General features: G+C 38.2%; 1 protein-coding gene and 1 long non-coding RNA gene across 2 annotated transcripts; one reads left to right on the top strand and one right to left on the bottom strand.

Annotated features, from left to right (window-relative positions):
- Positions 1-3,554: 3,554 nt before the first annotated feature.
- LOC129453698 (uncharacterized) lies at positions 3,555-13,412 on the bottom strand. Its single transcript, XR_012367438.1, has 5 exons — positions 13,092-13,412; positions 12,308-12,435; positions 11,958-12,100; positions 11,773-11,866; positions 3,555-4,335 (listed from the first exon to the last, which is right to left on the bottom strand). It is a non-coding gene; the product is annotated as an uncharacterized lncRNA (long non-coding RNA).
- Positions 13,413-20,066: 6,654 nt separating this feature from the next.
- On the top strand, positions 20,067-22,971 carry LOC129437209 (protein NLRC3-like). Its single transcript, XM_073863426.1, has 4 exons — positions 20,067-20,152; positions 20,358-20,474; positions 20,914-21,009; positions 21,192-22,971. Exons 1-4 carry the CDS (start codon positions 20,121-20,123, stop codon positions 22,969-22,971), a joined length of 2,025 nt encoding a protein of 674 aa, XP_073719527.1. The 5' UTR covers positions 20,067-20,120.
- Positions 22,972-24,324: the final 1,353 nt, after the last annotated feature.

Here is a 24,324-nt window from a genome sequence, read left to right on the forward strand (position 1 = left end):
TTTATAGATTTCACATCTGAAAGAAAGGGGTACGCGCGTTTTCTGTGCGTGCGTTTGTTCTGTGAATCAAATCACATGCAGAGGTGTAAAGTACTTAAGTAAATGTACTTCGTTACTGTACTTAAGTATTTTTGGGGCTACTTTGTACTTGTACTGAGTATCAAAAATATAAGCAACTTTTACTCTCTACTCAATTACATTTTTGATTGGGTATTTGTACTCTTTACGCCACTTCATTTGAAATGACACTTAACGTTACTCGCTACATTGTTTATTCGTCAAATAAAAACGAGACGAAAGTGTCAGAGGGTGATGATAGAATCTGTGGTCGCGAGGTTAGACGCACACACACAACTGAGGGACTTCATGTGGTGCAGGGAAATCGTATGAAATCATAATGCGAGAGCGAATCAAATGCATATGAAGAAGTCTGGTCTCGCAGTACTTTGATGTCAAACGCTGAATGGCTTGCGTTGAGCCACCGTAGCGGGACATCTGCGTGCTGCGTATGTCATAAACTGTAGAGAAAAGTTAGCGTCTTATTTGAGAGAAGAGATAAAGCGCAAACATATGGATGCATATCACATTTGCTTCTGTCAAGGGACCCTTTGTTAAACATATGATGCTGCAATCAAAATAAAAGTGATGCGCGATTGCAGGAGGCCCATCCCGCACCTCAAAGGCAAGCACAAATGTTTTATATACTCTGATGCTACTTTATCAGCTAACCTGAGCTGGTTGATATAACTTACTATATAAGCCAAAATAAACCAGCGAGGTCCTGTACTGATTGCTCAAGTAACTTAAGTACATTGTAAGATTGATAATAAGTGTACAATTTCACTGTCTTCACATTTAATAAAGTATGCTGTAATGTATTTACTGTAAAGAGGGATGCATGACTGAAGAAATGTAGTGCACTTAATGTGAGATAGTGGTGTTACGTCTACTACATGTGTTTTCAATTAATCTTTCAAATGAACAACTTCACGTTTTTAATATGCAAATTTCTGTTACTGTATATTAACTGTAACAACCTACTGGACTCTAATACTGAAATTTTTGATATATTTAGATTATAACTTTTTTAGGATTGGCCTATGTAAGAATATTTGGTAACACTTTACAATAAGGTTGATTAGTTAACATTATTTAATGTATTAACTAACTTGAACAAACCATGAGCAATACATTTGTTACAGTATTTATTAATCTTTGTTAATGTTACTTAATAAAAATGTAAGCTTTAATTGTTTGTTCATGTTAGTTCAGAGTCTTGTTAACAAGATTTTAATAAAGTATTAGTAATTGTTGAAATTAACATTAACAAAGATTAATAAATGCTAAGTGCAGTTCATTATTAGTTCATGTTAACTAATGTAGCTAACTAATGTTAACTAATGAACCTTATTGTAAAGTTTTACCATATATTTATATCACAACAGTTAGGCTATATATTTGTCAGCATGGCACATTCAAGTACACAATGACACTAGACTAAAATTAAATGGGTTTAAATTAAATTTTATGTAGACTAAAATCTCATGGCATTTAGTTGAATAAAATTAGACTAAAACTAAATGAATTCAGATGACAAAAATAACTAAAACTAAATTAAATTTTAGTCAAAAGACTATGACTATGTTTAATCTGTGTTTGTTCTGCCAGGTCAAAATTTTGAGGTGTTTGATTTCTTTTCTATATTAGGAAGTAAAACCTCATAAACTTTCTTGGTTTTCACTGACCTACAATGTCTCTTTGTGTTGAGGACTAGTGCATCTTTGAGCCAACATTCAGTACGAGTAAAAATACTTAAGTACTTTTAAATTGGGTTACTTTAATACTTTTACTTAAGTTGTATTTAAATTGGTGACTTGTAATTTGTAGTGGAGTAAATTTTACAGTAAGGAATCTGTACTTTTACTCAAGTATGGCTTTCAGCTACTCTTTACACCTCTGATCACACGTACGCGTGTCACCATACTTACTCGTGTAACTACTCATGTAACAGTCTTGAAATAGGGAAAACATGGAAGTGTTTGGTGGCTTCTAAATTCATCCCTGTTTGGAGCCATAGGAATGAATGGGGCTAGGCTAAATGCTAACACATTCAAGTCAATGTACAAAGATTAAAAGTTCACCCATTGAAAAAAAGATAATTTACCATTCACCAGTTGTAAGGTTGTTTAATAGTGGTGTTAATAATGGTTGTTTTACCTGAAGAAAATTTTGTCTACCCTTATTTTCTTTTTCCGGGGGTGGGGGTGGGGGGGTTGCGGGCGCGTATACAATGTGTCACCTTTTTCAGCCCTTCTGAGTTTGCAGGTATGTAGTATCATTGTAGCGAAATTACTAGCAGTTCGGTCAGGCTGCTAAAGACGCCATTTCAACATCACACACTCCGTTGCTCTGATTGGTCGCATGTCTATCCAATTGAGTGCAGAGGCATTTTTCGGTTGAGACACGCCTCATAATTTTAGGTCAATGGAGCAGTATCAGACTCAAATTCTGACTAGAATTGAGTATGACAACGTCAGGCTAACAAGTTACTGCATTAACATGAACAAAAATGATCCATTAATCTCATGAAGATTAAAAGACAGTCTACTGTTACACTGTCCACATGTGAAACTGAGTTTATGACATTAACTGTGACTGTACACGAGTGTTAGAAAACATTGATGGACTGAAATATCAATCTAGAGTTTATGAAGACAATCAGGGTGTCATAGCGTCAGCAAAAAATCCTTTAAACATGTGGACATTAAATGTAATTTTGTGAGGTCTGTGATAAAGGAGGACAGAATTAGTCTGAGATACTGTCCAACTGATGATATGATTGAAGATATACTAACAAAACCAGCAACAAAGATCATGACATTTAACTCATTTATGTTTGATGTATGAATTTTCTTCTGTTGAAATGATCAAATAGAAATGTGGGTGTTAAGATTTATAAGTACACTGAAAAAAGTGTTTCATTGGATCAAAGTAAAACTTTGGCGTCAACTTGTTACAACTAATTACTTTACTTTTTATCAACCTAAAATTTTTACTTTGAACAGAATGAACTATCCATTACTTAGCCAAAGCAAAAAGTATCTTTGAATCAAATACATTTTTTAAGTTAATGAAATGTCAAAATATACTTTGTCTTAATGCATTAACGTAATTATTTTACTTTGTATTTGGTTGGATATTTGGTTAGATGTAAAGTAAAATAATTAGGTTAATGCATTAAGACAAAGTATATTTTGACATTTCATTAAACTTAAAAAATGTATTTGATTCAAAGATACTTTTTGCTTTGGCTAAGTAATGGATAGTTCATTCTGTTCAAAGTAAAAATTTTAGGTTGATAAAAAGTAAAGTAATTAGTTGTAACAAGTTGACGCAAAAGTTTTACTTTACATCTAACCAAATATCCAACCAAATACAATTTAAAATATTAATTTAATATAAAAAAAATTATTTACTTTCAAAATGTAATGGATAGTTCATTCTGTTCAAAGTAAAAATTTTAGGTTGATAAAAAGTAAAGTAATTAGTTGTAACAAGTTGACGCAAAAGTTTTACTTTACATCTAACCAAATATCCAACCAAATACAATTTAAAATATTAATTTAATATAAAAAAAATTTTTACTTTCAAAATGTGTAATTTTACCATCTGTCTAAGATGAATGACTTCAAGCATCAAACTTTTGACAATTTATTTTGTCATAATACACATGTTTGTACAAATACACACTGTCTAACAATGTAAACACATTATAATCATGACAATTTGTCATAAAACACTTCAACAATGTGTATAGTATTGTTATAAAAACACTTAATGTATAACAGTTTTTAGTATTTGTAGACACAGTGGATAAAATGTAAATTCTAAATAAGAATCAGTTATGGTTGATAGATAAACCATAAAACTTAATCAAGATAAAACAAATCAGGTTTAGTAAACAGTATTACAGTTAATGTTGTATAAAAGGCTAAAAAAAATTACCTTCAGTAGCTGGGTCAAAAGAAAAAAATGTACTCCTGCAGTTTTGAAGAGGGGTTCTGCACCCTTCGGCTCATCTGCTTACTGTCCACGTCCATGACATTTTTTTTGAAAGGCTTTAAAAGTTATATTTGAGTCCATCAGGATGTTTTAAGTTCAGTTCAAATGAGTCCAAACATGCACATGCAAAAGAGGGCAACTCATTTATTACTCCACACCGTCAATGAAAATGGAAATGTCCAGTGCAGGATTAAGAGCATCACTTTCACGGATCACAAAAAATTCCATGGTGGTCTTTTTGAATTCCCTCTCCGCTTCTTCCCTCTGGTCAGCCTAAAAACATACAAGAACAGAGACCAATTTAGGGACTGTGCATAGATATGTACACTAGATGTCGCCTTGGCTACGGCAGTTCATTGGACCGAATGCGTCAAACAGAGCCGCCATCTTAAAACAGGGGAATCCCGCATCAGCGTCATTGTAGGCAATGGTGTAACAGAAATAAAATCACCATAAATCGTCATGAACGCGATTTTCTTGGTTTTCTTTTGGTTAGTTTCAACAGTCAGACATTTATTTAGCATTTAGTACAGGAAAAAATAAAAGTTTTGATTTTATGAAAATGTACTTTTTCTAACTGTAATGCATAGTGCTAGTAGCCCTTTCATCCATGCGCAGCACAAAAGTCTGGCATCGTTCATGAATTCGAAGTACAGGCGGAAATAGCTGCTTTACCTAGCTACTTCCTATGACAAGACCCCTGTTCCAAGATGGCAGCGGTTTTGACGCATGCTCAGAGACCCAAGGCGACATCTAGTGTATATATCTATGGGGACTGTGGAGGAAGAAAACACCCCTTCATCTGAAAATGTATTACACAATTTTGTTTGCTTTCCTACTATGGAGGTCAATGTAGAGCCCAAACGTCTGTTGCTAACTTTTATTAAAATATCTTAATTTGTGTTCAGCGTAAAAATAAAATGTGTACGGTTTATTACAAGAGGAGAGTAAGTGATGACAAAATTTTCATTTTTTATTGCATGGACACAAAACCAATGCAGGTAAATGGGGGGGGGCTCTTAACAACATTCTTCAAAATATCAGCCTGTGTGATTTCTTCCACAGAACACAAAAGAATGTGTAAATAACACAATTACTTGAACTACTTTTAAAGGAATAGTCTACTCTTTTGCAAAATTAAACTATGTTATTACCTAAACCTAGACGAACAAACACACACCCATCTTTTTTCAATGCCTGCACTGTACAGCGCGCTGTGAATGTGCCAGCATTAAGCCTAGCCCCACTCATTCCCATGGTACCAAAAAAAGTTTTATTTTGTTGCACCATACTAACTGGTATAACTCCTCATGTAACAGTCTTTAAATAGGGAAAACATGGAAGTGTTTGGTGGCTTCCCTGTTTGGTACCATAGGAATGAATGGGGCTAGGCTAAATGCTAACACATTCACAACGCACTGTACAGTGCATGCATTGAAAAAAGATAGATATGTATTAATTCGTCTAAGTTGAGGTAATACCATAGTTTAATATGGCAAACGAGTAGACTATTCCTTTAAGCGATATAAATTTTTCCATGTTTTATTCACCATCAAGGCTTGAGAAGACCTCTGTTAAAGGAATAGTCTACTCATTTTCAATATTAAACTATGTTATTACCTTAACTAAGAAGAGTTGATACATCCCTCTATCATCTGTGTGCGTGCACGTAAGCGCTGGAGCGCGCTGCGACACTTTGATAGCATTTAGCTTAGCCCCATTCATTCAGTAAGTAAATTGCGAGTAAATTATAAGATGTTCATGACTTTCTTCAGTCAAAAATAAATTAAGGTTTTGATGAAAACATTCCAGGATTATTCTCCATATAGAAGACTTCAATAATGCCCAAATGGCTAAAGGTAAAAATGACAGTTTCAGTGCAGCTTCAAAGGGCTTTAAACTATACCAGATGAGGAATAAGTGTCTTATCAAAGAAATGATCGGCCGTTTAAAAAAAATACAACTGTATTTGGTTTATAGACACAAATGATCACCTTGCTTCAGCTTTCTGTATTCTTCAAAGAGCTTACGCTGTATGTCCTACGCCAGGGCTATTCAAATCTTACCCTGGAGGGCCGGAGCACTACAGAGTTTAGGTCCAACCCTAATCAAACTTACCCACCTGTGATTGTCTAGTGATCATGAGGATGTCACAGGTCGGAGAAACGGACCACCCGTCGCGGGTCACGCTCCTCCTACCTGTGACAGATTTGGCGTAGTCGGCAGTCCACCCCAGGTTGAGCGACCAAGGCCCCCCAATGGCCTACCACGTATTTAAAGACCCTACTCGATTTTACCTGTCACCAAGAAGAGCCCGTTCTAGGGACTAAAATTGTTTGGCAGGGGGGGATGTCACATAGTGACTATTATAGGGCGGAACCAAAAGCGACGAAGATTGGTTCTGCCCGAAGATGGTTTCCGCCCAGGCCGAACATTTCAAACACCAGTACTTCCTGGTTTCCAATGGCAACACAATCGGGGCTCTACGAGCCACAGGTGAGAAGAACTGAGGTGGTGATTTGTGACTGGAGGATGTGTGAAGATGGGACAGATAAATAGAGTGGCAGAAACACCAGAGAGAGGAGTTGATTTTCGGGGCGAGCTCCGCTCCGCCAAAGGTGGACCAGAACTCACACTTCCTTTGAAGAGTCTAGAGCGCCGTTGATCCGGGGATCGCTTTAAAAGCGAGCGGAAAGAGTGCGGGGCCAAGAGAGGCCAAAAGGAAGGAGTTATGGCTGTATATTACAGGAGCACCATGGAAAAAGTGCTTGTCTCTGCGATTGTTGTGTGGTGCATGGTCATGGAGACCGATCCGGTGTGGAAAGAGCGGAGGCCTGGGCGAAGTCTTTATAAGAAGAAACAGAGTAACATTGGAGAATACTCACCGGAGTTGTCGTCGAGGACAATCTACAGCGGCGGAAAAGCTGTAAACAGGAACAAGAACAGCAGAGAGTCATCATGGAGTGTGAGTAACAAGCTACGTTTATCACGAAGTATTAAGAAGAGTGCATTACCTGATGTGTGTTGTGAGTTTGATAATGTGGTATTGAAGAGGGTATATTACCTGACGTGTGTTGTGAGTCTAGCACACAGAGTTGTGGCCCCACTGTGGAGAGAAGCGTGGGTGAGCCGAGGAGTACAACTAGGAGTAAACACGGGAGGTCCGGCGTCCATCCTGTAGGCACTTTTCCCCCTCCACCGAGAATAACGCCCAAGCAACTCAGTCCTTAGTCACTTAAAGTGTGTGGAGTGTCGTGGGTGAGTACTTGTCTTCATTGTGCGTGTGTACACCTAAAGCTTGCAGTGTAGTGCTGTGCTTGTGTTGACAGGAGCCACTTCGAGGTCAGAGTCGTCGTGAGGAGATCACAGCACGTTGAGGCTAATGGAGCGTGGGTTAAAGGTAGTTCCCAATAGGATTTCCTCAGTATAAAGTGACGGATCCTTTTCCTGGCTCTGAAAGAGGGGAGTGGTGAAGTGTACCTGCATACCAGTGTGAGTAAACCATCTTGTAATTATTGTTCTTGGACGAAGGGTTACTGTTATAACGTCTTCATACGATAACCATCCTTGTGTGGAGCCTCTTCAAAGGTTCGCCCCTGCTCAGTATCTCGAACCGTAAGTGGAGGAGGAGCAAGGGAAGCGTTCGGCTCTGCACGACCATACCCGAAGTCGAATGCACCCTGTGTTGAACACCGCCCTGTAAGCCCACTGCCCCAGAGCGAAAGTTGTGTGGAATAACCATTGTGTTTGAGCGAGAAGTTAAAGTCCCAGCCACCTGTGTAACACTTACCTCTGCTTACAGCCACAAACCTGAGGAGGAACAGTTAAAGTCCCAGTCACCTGTGTCATTCTTATCTCTGCTTACAGCCACGAACCTGAGGAGGAAAAGTTCCCAGTCCCCTGTGTAATTCTTACCTCTGCTTACAGCCACGAACCCGAGGAGGAAAAGTTAAAGTTCCCAGTCACCTGTGTAATTCTTACCTCGGCTTACAGCCACGAACCTGAGGAGGAAAAGTTAAAGTCCCAGTCACCTGTGTAATTCTTAACTCTGCTTACAGCCACCAACCCGAACCCGAGGAGGAAAAGTTAAAGTTCCCAGTCACCTGTGTAATTCTTACCTCGGCTTACAGCCACGAACCTGAGGAGGAAAAGTTAAAGTTCCCAGTCACCTGTGTAATTCTTACCTCTGCTTATAGCCACGAACCCGAAACTGAGGAGGACAAGTTAAAGTTCCCAGTCACCTGTGTAATTCTTACCTCTGCTTATAGCCACGAACCCGAAACTGAGGAGGAAAAGTTAAAGTTCCCAGTCACCTGTGTAATTCTTACCTCGGCTTACAGGCACGAACCTGAGGAGGAAAAGTTAAAGTTCCCAGTCACCTGTGTAATTCTTACCTCTGCTTATAGCCACGAACCCGAAACTGAGGAGGAAAAGTTAAAGTTCCCAGTCACCTGTGTCATTCTTACCTCTGCTTACAGCCACGAACCTGAGGAGGAAAAGTTAAAGTTCCCAGTCACCTGTGTAATACCTGCCTCTGCCCACAGCAAAGGGCCCAGAGCCTCCTAAACACCCCCCCCTCTTGCTATGAAGGCCTGAGATTTTCTTTTTAAGTATTTAATTCCCCCTATTTACCCTTGTAAATCTTTAAATAAAAGTTGTTAGATTTTAATTCTTTGTCTGTCTGGTCATTGGGGTGTTTTGGGACCTTCTCGGGGTGGAAATAGGAGGAGCGTGACCCGCGACAGGGGCGGTCCGCTTCTTCGACCTGTGACAAGGATTGGCTTGCTCAGGTGTGTCTGATCAGGGTTGGAGCTAAACTCTGCAGTGCTCTGGCCCTCCAGGGTAAGATTTGAATAGCCCTGTCCTACGCCTTCCCTATTCTACTTACAGAAAAAACAGAACTGGTGTTGCGTGCGTTTGTTCCGTAAGTAGAATAAGAAAGGCGTAGGACATACAGCGTAAATTCTCTGAAGAATACTTCAGCCATTTGTGTGTAATTGAAGTCCACTATATATGGAGAATAATCCTGGAATGTTTTCATCAAAAACCTTAATCTCTTTTATTTAGTGAAGAAAGAAAGTCTTGAACATGAGTAAATTATGAGGAATGTTTAATTCAGAAGTGGGCTAATACTTTAATTGCTGTAGCGTGCATATGTAAGCGTTTAGCTTAGCCCCATTCATTCCTTAGGATCCAAACAGCATGCAGTAACACCATCATACCTGACTAGTCCCCCTTTTTTTAGAATTTGAGGGAGAGTTCTGATGATGTTACTGCGACCGAGGTCCGAGTGCTGCAAACTAAGTGCTCTTCTGCCATACAATATAGTTCTCACTTTTTATCCGCTTAGAAAATCACCAGGTTTTATTTTGTGCCACCATACTTACTCATGTAACTACTCATGTAACAGTCTTTAAATAGGGAAAACATGGAAGTGTTTGGTGGCTTCTAAATGTATCCCTGTTTGGAACCTAAGGTATGAATAGGGCTAGGCTAAATGCTAACACATTTACGACACACTGTACAAAGATTAAGTGTACTTATTGAAAAAAGATAGGGATGGATTAATTTGTCTAAGTTGAGGTAAGAACATAATAAAATATTGAAAAACTGTGTTGTTTAGAGATGCTCCGATCAGCATTTTTGGGGCCGATCACCGATTACCGATCACCAAAATCATGATCTGCCGATCGCCGATCAGTGCCGATCACAGAATGGCAGTGGAATGGGAATCTTTTATCTATAATCTAGCAGAGTTTGCATCATTTTAGAAATGAAATTAACTATAAATTAGGTGTATTATTGTTTTAATAAGAGAATCAAATAAATAAGCACAACAAATATTTCTTCTTGCAAAGAGAAATGTAATATGCCTTTAAAAAGGTTTATGTCTGTTAAAAGTAATTAAAATAAAACACTTCACAGTCTTACCTGTATGAATTAAATAAACACGCATTCGTATGAAGTACAACAGTTCTTCACTGATGAGCAGAGAGTAATTTTATTGAGAGATGAATTAGGATACTGTCGCTTTAAGACGTGGGAGAGATCGTTCTCTTCACATGCACTGATGACTGGCTGCTTTGTATGCGTGCGGCGGGTGTCCGCAAGAGCAGCTGTGAAGAAAATGGAAGTTTAAACCTTCAAAACTTTAAAACGAATGCAAGTAATAAACTTTCGGCATCAGGATGCAATTGTCCGCAATAAATTTGTGTTGTATACGTTGTTTGATAGGGATGTGAAGACGCATTGCGCTGAGGACCAGAGCGCGTCCTCATAGTCCGCAAACAAGAGCAGCTGTGAGGAAAATGGATGTTTAAACCTTCAAAACTTTAAAACGAATGCAAGTAATAAACTTTCGGCATGAGGATGCAATTGTCCGCGATAGATATGTGTTGTATACGCTGATGTGAAGACGCATTGCGCTGAGGACCAGAGCGCGTCCTCATAGTCCGCAAACAAGAGCAGCTGTGAGGAAAATGGATGTTTAAACCTTCAAAACGAATGCAAGTAATAAACTTTAGGCACGAGGATGCAATTGTCCGCGATAGATATGTGTTGTATACGCTGTTTGATAGGGATGTGAAGACGCATCGCGCGTCCTCATAGAAAATACGCATATCTCTGTTAAAGACAGAGAGGGAAATCCAAATCTGCACGTCACACATGAGCAACGGGTTACAAAATGCTCGCACTGTGTAAAATGGTCTCTAATTGCAGCCGTATCAGGAACGCTATGATGACAAAAGTAAACAGAAAAATCGGCTCATGAGATCGGCAAATTTAGCGAGTGCCGATCGCGTCATTTAATGTCGTTATCGGCCGATTACGATCGGCGGCCGATCGATCGGAGCATCACTAGTGTTGTTTTCCTTTAAAGGGATAGTTAACCTTAAAATGAAAATTCTGTCATCATTTACTCATCCTCATGTTTTTCTGAACCTGTATAAATGTATTTTTTCTGAAGAACACAAAAGAAGATATTTTGAGAAATGATGGTAAACACACAGCATAGTGTTCATTGACTTCTATAGTAGGAAAAATATTTTGAAAGTATTGTGATAAATGAAGAAAATATTTTGATAAATGATGGTAAGCACAGTTGACGTTACACATTAAATTCCATCATATGTTTTATTCCGACTATGGAAGTCAATGGTCACTATCTGCTGTGTGTTCACCATCATTTTTTTTCAAAATATCTTCTTTTGTGTTCATCAGCAAAAAGAAATTCGTGCAGGTTTAGAGCAACATGGGGATGAGTAGATGATGACAGATTTTTTTATCTTAAAGGTGCAGTGTGTAAATTTAAGCAGTATCTAGTGGTGAGGTTGCGAATTGCAACCAATGGCTCAGTTCATTGATCACTCCTCGCTTTTGAAATGCATAGAGAAGCTACGAACAACTTAATAAAAAAAGTTTGTCCGTTAAGGGCTTCTGTAGAAACATGGCGGCACAAAATGGCGGCTTCCATGTAAGGGGACCCTCTGTGTTTGTAGATAAAAACATCTCATTCTAAGGTATAATAAAAACATAACGGTTCATTGTGAAAGGTCTTTATACACCCCTGACAATATAGTTTTGTATATTATTTTGGATTTCTGTCGAGAGTTTCTTCTAAAAATTACACACTGCACCTTTAAGGTGAACTATCCCTTTAAGGCAAACATGGTTGGAGAAACTTTCAGTAGTTTGCATTGTCTACATTACCTGGTATTCTTTGATCAGACAGCTTGCATCTTCACCAAAGTACATGAATCAGGCACTTCAGCAGGCTTTCTCTTCTGATTTCTATGTCCAGACTCTACAAAATGTTCAAGATGTATTGTTTATTTTAGACCAAAATACTACTAAATTAATTGCCACAAGCAATTTTGTTCGCATCCAACCAATACCTGATCCATAACTTTAATAGTGTCCTTAGTTTTTCATGGAGGACTCCACCTTTGGTCCTAATAACATGAGAGCTCTGTCTGTCCAAAGAGGCCATAAATCTTGATTTTCAAGGTAAGATCGTGGTGCACATTTCTGCATTAATCTGAAAGTAAGAGAAACAGAAAATACACTTCTGAAAAAATTATTTCTAGAACTAGTTGTAAAAATAGATATACACAAAAAACATTTAATGAATATATAATTAGAGCATCTAAAACATTTTCAAAAGCACTACATCCTATGGTAAAAACTATGGTTAATTCAGTACAAGTCAAATTTTAACATTTTATAATAAAATAAATGCTTTTACCTCCTCTGGCAATCTTTCTTGCAGTTCTTGAACAGTAGGTTGGTTTTCCACAATCTCTTGTCTGCGTAAGGCAAACGTCTTTGTCATAATGTTTGCTGATGTCTATCCAGGGATGGGATATGATTGGCCTGAACAAATAATAGATAATTGCTAGACATTTACATGTTCACTACATCTTGTGACATAAACAAAAGTTTTTATTTAAAAAAAGAATACTGTGGAGATCATTTTGTTTGTATGGACCCTGTCAAGAACCGAAAGATTTTATGTTGGCTCGTCTCTGCACGTGTGCAGTTTTGAGTGCATGATTACACAGAAACGGAGCGCGAATTTCAAACAGCGCTTCCGGAAGGAGACGCAGTATAAACAGTCGCATTGCTCTATTGGCCAAATGCATTTTAATCGACTACAGTATGAGGCAAAGTAGCAAAACTGTCGCTAAAGTTTACACATCAAGAGTTCTGATCTTTGAAGGGCATAGAGACACATTCATCTGTATGAGTATAGAAACTGCTCACGTTAGCGCCTTTTTGCGGTGAAATTGCTTAAAATCACTTTGGTATTAACATCTGCAAGCCTTTAAAACACGTGCAAATGATTAAACGTCTCCTATTTTAATTTGCGCATTACTCCGCGAATCGCATGTGAGCCGAACCGTCATGCTCAATCAACTGCGATCCGACCGGTACACCACTAAGTAATACTAACCGTATGTAAAACAACAGTACAATCACACATGTATAATGGTAATAATACGCCAAAACGTATGTTTAAAATTACTTACCAATTTTCTTGAATCCCATTGTACCACGCGGAGTTCATCCATCGGTGCAGTGTATAACAAGATGGCGGAAAGCTGAACTTCAGCTGTACGTCGCGACGCACCAGCAGGATGACGTTACGCAAGTCACGTGACAATGGAAACTAATATTTTTAATTTAATTTACAGAAATGTATTTACTTTACACCAACAGGACTTACTTTTAATTTAAATCAAACACATTTTTTACATAAAACTGATGGCTGGACAGAAAATGTATTTTTTTGAGTTAGATCAAATATAAAAACTTCTTTAGAGTAATGACATGCGTTGTGCACTTTTTTCAGTGTATTGTGCTCTCATTTATATTTGATTTGTTTAACTTTTATTTTTGTGAGCCAGCCAATCACATTGCAGAGTGTATGTCATGTGACCTTATCAGTGACTGAATGAATTTTCATTTTCATGATTGTAGTTTGTGAAGTTGTTACAGGATAAATTTCCAACCATGAGAATCTACCAAAATCTTTCTCAAGGGTCCTGTATAATCCACATGTGTGACCAGCAGACATCAGATGATCAAAGCCAGAACGCTCGTGTCGATGGTGCCGGCCGGTGATCAGACCCACACTCTGTGTCTGAGCTGTGATACGAGACAGAGCTGTGATCAGACCTCATATCTGATCATGTGACAGTCTTTGTGTCTGTAATGTCTCTCCTTACACACTTACGTGCTACAGTGTCCCTGCATCTGATCTGAGAACATCACCATCACTTATACATTTCATTCATCTGCACATTCAACACACACTTTAGATTTCAGTGGAGAAAATAAAGAAACTGTGAATTCACGAGTTCACACTTACAAATAAGTTAAAAGAATTAAATTAGTAAACGTATTTGGCGTGCTGTCTGGGGAGAGGGCTCTGAGCAAGGAATGAGCCTGAAACACAGAGTATCCCCCCCCTCTTAAGGAAATAACTTGGTAAGTGAGAGGAGACGGGGTGGAGAAGGGGTACTGAAAGATGGGAAGGATTTTCAGTGAGTTCAACTGTGATTTATATATGGCTTGCTTTCGAGCTGATTGGGTGTATTGTTGATTACCGATTGAAAGCGGCTGGTGCCATTGACTACTGATTGAAAACAGCTGAAGTCACTTAGGTATTTTATTTGACATGTTCCTCCCAAACTTTGTTAATAAAACATCATTTCACGAGTTCACACTTACAAATAAGTTAAATGAATTAAATTAGTAAACGTATTTGGCGTGCTGTCCGGGGAGAGGGCTCTGAGCAAGGAATGAGCCTGAAACACAGAGTATCCCCCCAAAAGGCAAAATAGATTATCGGACAGCAGCCGGGAGCTGTGCCCCCCAAACGTAGAAATGATGAGGCTGATGTTTGCTGACAAGACGTCTGGAATTGGGAGTTTTGAGTCTGTTTCCGATGGAAGATTAATATATGCTGCGCTGTAGGATGGGTGAGCCTGCCACCTCCGATGAGCTGGACGATTTTGGAGGGGCTTTGCAGTGTCCGACGGGAGTACAATACTCGCTGCGATCGGACGTGTAAGCCCTGCTGGCGGTCGGATGGGTAATTTGATTAAATTATGTAAGGAGGCTTTTGTGGTGTCCGACGGGAGTTCGATGCTCACTGCGTTCGGGCGGGTAAGCCCCCCGTTGATGGTGGGCAATTAAATAATTTACATTAGAAGGCTTTCTAATGGAGCCCGACGGGAGTTCAATACTCGCTGCGACCGGGCAGTAAGCCCTCGCTGATGGTTTGTTTTACGTTTTGAATTTGGGAGGCTTCTGCGTCGTCAGACGGGAGTTCAATACTCGCTGCGATCGGACGTGTAGCCCCCCACTGGTAATGGGGAATTTGCTCATTTAGGAGGCTTAGTGGTGCCCGATGGGAGTTCAATACTCGCTGCGATCGGACAGGTAGCCTCGCTGGCAATTAGATAGGCGATTTGATTATTTATATTATGAGGCTTTCTAGTGGTGCCCGACGGGAGTTCAATACTCGCTGCGATCGGACAAGTAGCCTCGCTGGCGATGAAATGGGCAATGATCATTTATATTAGGAGGCTTTCTAGTGGTGCCCGACGGGAGTTCAATACTCGCTGCGATCGGACAGGTAGCCTCGCTGGCGATGAAATGGGCAATGATAATTTATATTAGGAGGCTTTCTAGTGGTGCCTGACGGGAGTTCAATACTCGCTGCGATCGGACAGGTAGCCTCGCTGGCGATGAAATGGGCAATGATAATTTATATTAGGAGGCTTTCTAGTGGTGCCCAACGGGAGTTCAATACTCACTGCGATCGGACAGGTAGCCTCGCTGGCAATGAGATGGGCAATGATAATTTATATTAGGAGGCTTTCTAGTGGTGCCCGACGGGAATTCAATACTCGCTGCGATCAGACAGGTAGCCTCGCTGGCGATGGGTGAGGAAATTTAATCATTTATATTAGAAGGCTTTCTGTTTGTTTCATATTGGGAGGGTTTTGCGAAATTTGACAGTAGTTCAATACTCGCTGCAATCGGATGGTTAGCCCCCCTTTTGTGATTGGAGTTAATTTAACTGATAAGGGTTTGGTGCTTCAGATGACCAACGCCCAAATGCTTGGATCTGCTGCCGCGAGAGTCCTTTTTGGGCAGCTGTGGTTGCAGCACCTATACGGAATGAGTGACCTGAAAGGTGTTCTGCTGGGATGCCCAATTGGATTATGACTAATTTTAAATGTTTTGAAACCAGAAGCGTGTGATCGGATGTTTTGCTTCGTTTATAAATTGGGTCTGAGGGGTCTTTACTTGTTAATTTCCTGAATTGAAGGTAGGATTTGAGAGTTTGGTAAGGTTGGATAGGTGAATGGAGGTTGAAAATATAAATGAAATGGCCTTTTTTGAATTTGTCTGTCTTCCTCTGTTTAATAAAGTAGGAGATAGTTTCATTGTCTACTAGGGATAGATCTGAAATTGTGGGATGAATCTTTGGGTTAAAATTTTAGGTCGTGGTGAGTTCCGAGGATCTGAGAAACCCGAAAAAGCAATAATAAACATAGCATCCAATGTGCGAGCTGTATTGATGGAATGGTAGCCTAGACGTAGGGTACGGATACATTTAGTAAGTAAGTCTAGTGTTAAAGGTTTAATAAGCAGTGATGTTTGTGAATTTGTTAGAGCAGGGGAGGGAGAGCCGAATATTAATTTATGGAAAAGTTGGATTCTGCAGATAGCCTTTAATGGAACTGATTTGTAGGTTTTTTGGTGTTGTTGAGGTAGGAGATAGACAATGTAATTGTGAGCAGTGAGAAATCTGGGAATGGAAGATTAAAAATTAAATGAAAGGTTTTAAAACATCTCCAGGTTGTTAGATATGATTGAAGAGTTCTGGTGAAAAAGGCTTGGAAAATTGAATTGAGAGAAGCGTCGAGTAATGTTCTCAAGGAATGGTTTACGGAAGATTAATTCCGAATAGTGAGGTACTGGCTAGGGCTGGGTTTCGATTCGAACTTCAAGAATCGATTAGATTCCGATTCTCCAGATATTGAATTGATTATCATTATTCGATTTGATTCGAACTGATCTGATCTGATCTTTGAGATCTAGATACGTGTTTTTGAAAAAGCATGAAATGGTGCCAGAAAGGGGTGGGCAGAATGACCAAAAATCTATTCCACGGAATGATTCAGTTTTACCAGTTTTAAAATATGGACAATTTAAAGTTAATAATGTTAAAGTGAAAATGCCCAGATGCTAACAACAGATTAAGTCTTCAAAGCAAAGAAATGCAAACGAAGTGCTGCATGGGGTGTAAAAAGCTCTTCTCGGTGCTCTTTGGATGCAATGGATAATTATAATCAATTTATAAGAAAAATCCAAGGCACTCGAATAGTGTAGAAATAGTTAAAAAGCCTTTATTTCACATGGCTTCATATTTAAAAACAGGTGACAAATACACCTACGCGTTGCGGCTAACAAGCCTTCGTCTATACAGATTAAGTCTTGATAGACAGAGTCTTGAGTTATTAATTTTATAGACTATTGAAGCTATAGTATGCATTGTATTTTGTATTTATGCAAACATTACATTAAAATAGGCAATATGTAAAATGAACAGATATAAGTATATGCACAAACCTACAGACAGGATAAATACCTGTATATGAGAGACGGATCTCTAGATATAGATATTATAAATATGGCAGGTGCTATGATGTTATGAAGTCTGTTTTAAGGTCTTAACGCTCTTTACTTTCTATTAGACCTTAACATTTGTGTCTCTTTCTTGTCTTTCTGATCAAAGATATTTGTACTATAAGCAAATCAGGCCTCAAACTACATCGCTCAATCGGCGCATGTGTCACTGATATAAACGAGAGTTTTGTCTTATCTTGCTTAAAGTTCAGAAACGTACAACTATTAGCATTATGTGCGAGAAGAACTCTTTATTTGGCGACCTGTTGCGCACGCCTCAAGAAACCTCTGACCATCAGAGTCCGGCTGCATGAGCACAGAGGGGGAGAGAGAGAGATTCGCTGCCAGACCCGCGGTGGATTCACTGGCACTTATTATAAAATAACACAAATAACTCGTTCATTTGTTATGAGTGGATTATTTTACATGTAGATCGCAGCTTTGAGCGCTTCTGGAGTTTTCAAAACAACCACTTTTGTGGAATACAGTTCAGTGTAGAAAAAAATGAGGTGGTCTTGTGCTCGCTGCTGCTGATGGAGTATGGGAAGCGAACGGGAAGGAGAGAAAGTGTTGAGGTGAAAAGTAGATGGGCTGGGCTTGCGCCTCTAGTGGAGGCATCATCGCGCTACCACTTGCCGTAGGCCCTGGCTGAGGAAAAGTGTTAAGGTTAGCTTCGTGAGAAGGACCGGCTAAAACTGTCCGGGCTCGCGGCTCTGGCGGAGGCAGCCTCACGTCAGGAGCCGCGGGCAATGAACAGTGGATATTGGCAGCAGGTTGCGTCTGCTCCGCCAACGGAGGCAGCCTCACGCTGACGGGGAGACGGTCACTGCTGGTGGCCGGTATATCCGGAGTGGAAGCCTGTGATGGAGAATAACCCGGAAAAGTTTTCCGGGCTCGCGGCTCTGGCGGAGGCAGCCTCACGTCAGGAGCCACGGACCGCAGCTGTTTAGTGGCAACAGTTCGCGCCTGCCCTGCCAGCGGAGGCAACCTCACGCTAGCGGAGCGACGGTTACTGTTGGTGGCTGGTAAATCCGGGCGAGAAGTGCTGGAAGCCCCTGCTGAATGACGTGGAGCAGCAGGTTGCGGTGTAGGCTAGCAGGTATTACTGGGGATCGACCCAGGCTTGCTGGGGGCTCGTACTCTTACCTGGAGGTCGACGGAGTTTTGGTCTTACTATTCTGAAAGATGCGAAGGATTTTCAGTGAGTTCAACTGTGATTTATATATGGCTTGCTTTCGAGCTGATTGGGTGTATTGTTGATTACCGATTGAAAGCAGCTGAAGTCACTTAGGTATTTTATTTGACATGTTCCTCCCGAACTTTGTTAATAAAACATCATTAATGTTTCTATTGTCTATGACACACTGCAGAATAACTGTAATAACACAAATGTCCTGTAGGTGGCAGTGGAGGCGGAGTTTTCTTTACATCTTTTAATGTTTAATGTCTGATAATTATCTTGATATTTTGTCTTTTTATTCAATGAAATGTTTATGTTAGCAGAATTATATTTTATCTACAATTAATCTTTTAAACTAAAAGTGTGCGTTTTTTTTAAGACCTCGCTGTGTTTATTAAACCAAACACTTGATAAATTTCACACTATGATAAATACATGAATGTAAATGTAGATCACACAAATAATAAAATATGACTTAGTCTACATTATATTAAACTCATATGACTTTATTAGACTTACATTAGTTAAACAAAAGAGGAGTAATTTTGATTTGAGTTTAATTATTGTTAATGCTGATGTGCTCTTTGTTTCATGCAGTGAGTGTAAACATATTGACTCACTGATTAAGTCTCGTTTATAAATTAAATCTGTTAAATTATTTGTAATCAGATGTTTAATGTTTGTTTACTGTCAGCAGAGGGAGAAACACCTCAAACACGTCCTTATACAATAGTGACGTCACAGATGAAAGTGAAAGTAAATTGTTTCATGTTTATCTTCCGCCATTTTAAACAGGTAGAGTTGATTTCTTAATATATCGATGATCAAAGTGATTAATATAACATGTATAAACAGCTTTACAGGTATTTTTGTGTGTGTAGTTGATGTAAAAGTTGTAGTATTTTGAGAAAGTGAATCCAGTCAGATTGTGATGACAGCGAGTGTTCAGGTGTGTTCAGGTGAGATGAGACGCTTTTTACTTCCTCATTCATAGTTTCTTTAAAGGACAGATTCACTCTTTTAATTCAATAATTTCTTATCTTAAAATTACTGTCAACAAGTTGATCTATCAATATTTACAGTCGAGGAAAACATTAAGAGACTTCAACATTATTTTCAGTTTTCTGAACTTACTGTTTATAGGTTTGTTTTTAAGTAAAATTATCATTTATGTTATGTTTTAAACATAAATCAAGATGACATTAATTTTTAATCAACACAATAGTAATGTTTTCACTTGTATTTCAGGAAGAGTTTAAAGACGAATATTTGATGAATAACTCAGATTTTTAATGACATCTTTCATGTTTCTTGCTATGAGCTTTTACATTGTTGTTCAGGTGAGATCAGACACTTTTTACTTCATCATTCATAGTTTCTATAAATCTTTATTCATTATATTATCATATATTTGTTTCTTATCTTAATATTAGCGTCATTTATTGAAAGTTTTCTTATCATAATTCTTAATTTAATTTGTGTTAATATTGTGTTAATGTGAGGCAATGTTGTGTTGACGCAGTTGTTTCTTCAACACTCAGGATTCATTTATCTGAATTATAATGTCTGTTTATTCACTTTGATTTGAAGTTTATTTTGTGTCTGAATGTTATTTTCATTCAGTATCAGTTGTGTAGATCAGATTTATCAGATTCACCTCTGCAGCTTCATCATGGATCAAACACAAACATCTCCAGGATGCAGGTACTTTATATAAACACTTTTAAGTATTAAAATAATACAAATCAATTAAATAACCTTTATTATTATTAATAACCTTTTAAATAAACTTATATGAAAATATTATTTTTAAAGGTATTATTTACTATTATGGCTCATTTTTATAATGAGCATCTACAAAAAATATTTGTAATGTTATTTTAATTGTTGAATCTGTTGTGTGTTATAGTTCAGATCATCAGAAGAGATCAGATTCAGAGTTCAGCTGTGTGTCTATGAAGAGTGATCGGTCTATGCCTGAGCCAATAACATTTAAGAGTGAAGAAACACAGCCTGCACACATCAGGTATACAATATCTTTGAAAACTATGATTGTAGTTTAACATTTTTTTACAATCCTGTATTTTGTCAAAGAGATGAGAAATTATTCTTCATTATCAGACATATTCATCCACAGAGACACATTAAATTTACAGTTTTTGTATTAAAATCTCTCAACTTGCTGTAATTATTTACATTGAAATGTATAAATATGCTGCGTGTGCGTGCACTTTAGATTCAAGTAGATTTGATTGGCTGTCATTGGTTTATCGTTCATCGATTAGAAAAAAATCGCTCCGCAAGTGATCACAACGGTACTTTTACTTGTATCTTTATCGTTATAGTTGTGGTGTGAACTCCACTATTCTCTTTAAAATCAAAGGATTTTTTAAACTTTTTTATAGTTATAGTTATAATGGGAACCGCCCTTTAAGTGATTCTTCATTTTCATTCTTACAATCCAGACGAATCATAACAGAACCCGACTGTAAGGGGAGGAAGATTGAGCAATTTGGGAATCAACTACAAGACTTCAATAAAAACATGAGTCCTCATTTCAGGTAAATAATAGGATTTTAATTTATTTTTAGAGACTAAAAAAGGTTGACCACATGATACTTAAAAAAAACATTTCCATCCATATTTATATGTCCCGTGTTTTGTGATGCAAAAACAACATTTTGCTCTTTTCTTTTTAAATCAAACTTGTGTTCTTATCTAATATATTACTTTTAATTTACAGTCATGACTCTGATCCTGCTGAAGTCCTGAACACATTCAGATCAAATCTGAGGAAGAAGTTTGAGTGTTTGTATGAAGTAACATCAAATAAGAGAAACCCAACACTACTGAATGAGATCTACACAGAGCTCTACATCACAGAGAGTGAAAGTGGAGAGATCAGTAATGAACATGAGGTGAGACAGATTGAGACACAATCCAGAAGAACAACAACAGAGGAGACACCAATCAAATGTAATGACATCTTTAAACCTTTACCTGAACAAGACAAACACATCAGAAGTGTGCTGACAAAGGGAGTCGCTGGCATTGGAAAAACAGTCTCTGTACAGAAGTTCATTCTGGACTGGGCTGAAGAGAAAGAGAATCAGGACGTCCACCTCATATTTCCACTTCCTTTCAGAGAGATCAATTTGATGAAGAACAAAACACTCAGTCTTTTAGATCTTCTTCATCTTTTCTTCCCAGAGACAAAAGAAATGGAAATCTTCAGTGATAAATATAAAGTGTTGTTCATCTTTGATGGTTTGGATGAGTGTCGTCTGTCTCTGGATTTTCACAGCAGTGTGAGGTTGTGTGATGTAAGTGAATCAACCTCAGTGGACGTGATGCTGACAAACCTCATCAAGGGGAATCTGTTTCCATCTGCTCTCATCTGGATCACCTCCAGACCAGCAGCAGCTGATCTCATCCCCTCTGAGTGTGTTGATCGAGTCACAGAGGTACGAGGATTCACTGATCCACAGAAGGAGGAATACTTCAGGAAGAGAATCAGTGATGAGAGTCTGTCTGATCAAATCATCTCACACCTGAAGTCATCCAGGAGTCTCTACATCATGTGTCACATCCCAGTCTTCTGCTGGATTTCAGTCACTGTTCTAGAGAGAATGTTGAGTGAAGCAGAGAGAAGAGAGATCCCCAAGACTCTCACTCAAATGTACACACACTTCCTGATCATTCAGACAAACATCAAACATCAGAAGGACTATGAGAAGAAAGATGAAGACATGATCTTCAAACTGGGGAAACTGGCTTTTGAGCAGCTTGTGAAAGGCAATCTGATCTTCTATGATGAAGACCTGAGAGAGTGTGACATTGATGTAGCAGAAGCATCAGTGTACTCAGGATTGTGTACTCAGATCTTCAGAGAGGAGTTTGGTTTGTATCAGGGGAAAGTTTACTGCTTTGTTCATCTCAGCATCCAGGAACATCTAGCAGCTCTTTATGCTCACATCTCCTTCACAAACAACTACAGAAATGTGTTTAAACCAGATCAGTTTTCTATAACTTTAAAACAGCCTTCATTATTTGAGTTACATCATCGAGCTGTAGATGAATCTTTACAGAGTAAGAATGGACATCTGGATCTTTTCCTGCGTTTTCTTCTGGGTCTTTCACTGGAGTCCAATCAGATTCTCTTACAGGATCTACTGACACAGATGAGAAGATGCTCCTACATGAAAGAGGAAACTGTTGAGTACATTAAACAGAAGATGAATGAGAATCTGTCTACAGAGAAATCCATCAATCTGATTCACTGTCTGAATGAACTGGGTGATGATTCACTGCTGCAGGAGATTCAACGTTATGTGACATTTTCATCAGTAGGACAGACCAAACTCTCCTCTTCACAGTGGGCAGCTTTAGTTTTTGTGTTGTTGATGTCTGAGCAGCATTTGGATGAACTTAATCTAAATAAATTTATTGGAGATAAAAATACAGCAGATGAAGTTCTTGTGAGACTGCAGCTTGTGATTAAAGAAACCAAAAAACTCAAGTAAGTAAAACTAACAACAATCACATGACTGTTTACATATTAAAGCAACACTATGTGGTTTTCAATGTTAGATTGGCTTACGGCTCCCACGTGAGGTTTAAAAGTGCAACAGTGCAATTGTGTTGCTTTAATACAATGAATTTAATTATTTTATGATTTTATTTTGAACTCTTACTTTGGAAGAATCTTTTCTAACAAAAGTCATTTTCTTAATGTTGTACATAAATCAGCAGTCAATCTCAAAAAAGTTCCCAACATTCTGACAGTATAAAAAGTGTTCAGTTTTCTTGACGTTCTAAGAATGTTTCTGTGTTGTCTGAACGTTGGATGGGTGTTGCATTCTGCCATTTTCAGGCGTTGTGGCAAATTCATGTTTTGGTTTTCACACAATGTTTAAAACAACAACTTATCTACCAACTGCTACAGAATTACACTAACTTTACATTACCATAACAAATGTGTTTTATATACACAAAGTTAACACAACCAGGGAATAACTAGCAAACAAAAAGTCAAGGGTCAAGAGTCCAACTAAAACAAACACTGATCAACACCATGGTGACTTTAAATGAAACAAATCATCAACATCTAAACATAATAAGTGAAACGTCTTTTCTACAGCAATATTTTTACTGAACATTCAGAAATAATGATTTATGGGGTGGTTTCCCAGACAGGGATTAGCTTAAGCCAGGACTAGCCCTTAGTTTAATTATGAAATATAAATTGTTTTAACAAACACACCTTACTAAAAACATTACTTGTGTGCATTTTAAGGCAAAACAAATGGCATTGATGTATTTTAAAATATGTCAGTGCAAGTTGTTTTCAGTTTGGACAGGTCTTACATTTACTTTAGTCTAGGACTAGTCTAATCCCTGTTTGGGAAACCACCTCTATAAATTTTTAAATAATAAAATGCAATGTTTCTCTATCATATGGCTGGACGATATGGGCAGAAATTTTATTGCGGTATACTTCTTCATTTCGGGCGATACAGTATAAATCCGATGGCGGTATGCATATTAAAAAAGCCTCAGAAAAAACTGCCAAGAATGCCTTCAATGGATGTCTGAACCAAAAACAAACCTCTGAAACCGGGTTGTGTTTCTGTTTTGATATATTACGGATTTATTCAGTCATAGTATTGACTTTCATAGTTCCATCTGTGTTAGTCTATAGTTTTGATCAATTTGCTATTATAGTAATATGTGGAGAAAATATTTTAAAGTGACCCTAAAATAATTGTAGTATTTAATGTTACATACTGTAAGAAAAATAAAAATTACTGATCTACTTGTAATTGCTTAGCAAGCTAGATAGTGAAAAATTATACATTTATTTCATGATCTAATCT

Source organism: Misgurnus anguillicaudatus, chromosome 24, assembly GCF_027580225.2.
Source record: "Misgurnus anguillicaudatus chromosome 24, ASM2758022v2, whole genome shotgun sequence".
Classification (NCBI taxonomy): Eukaryota; Metazoa; Chordata; class Actinopteri; order Cypriniformes; family Cobitidae; genus Misgurnus; species Misgurnus anguillicaudatus.

What these genes read in the sequence shown, in the direction of transcription:
- LOC129437209 (XM_073863426.1), top strand. Translation starts at nt 20,121, where the DNA reads ATGGATCAAACACAAACATCTCCAGGATGCAG. An exon ending in CAAACATCTCCAGGATGCAG is followed by an intron (nt 20,153 to 20,357) that starts GTACTTTATATA and finishes TGTGTGTTATAG; the next exon opens with TTCAGATCATCAGAAGAGAT. An exon ending in AACATGAGTCCTCATTTCAG is followed by an intron (nt 21,010 to 21,191) that starts GTAAATAATAGG and finishes TTTAATTTACAG; the next exon opens with TCATGACTCTGATCCTGCTG.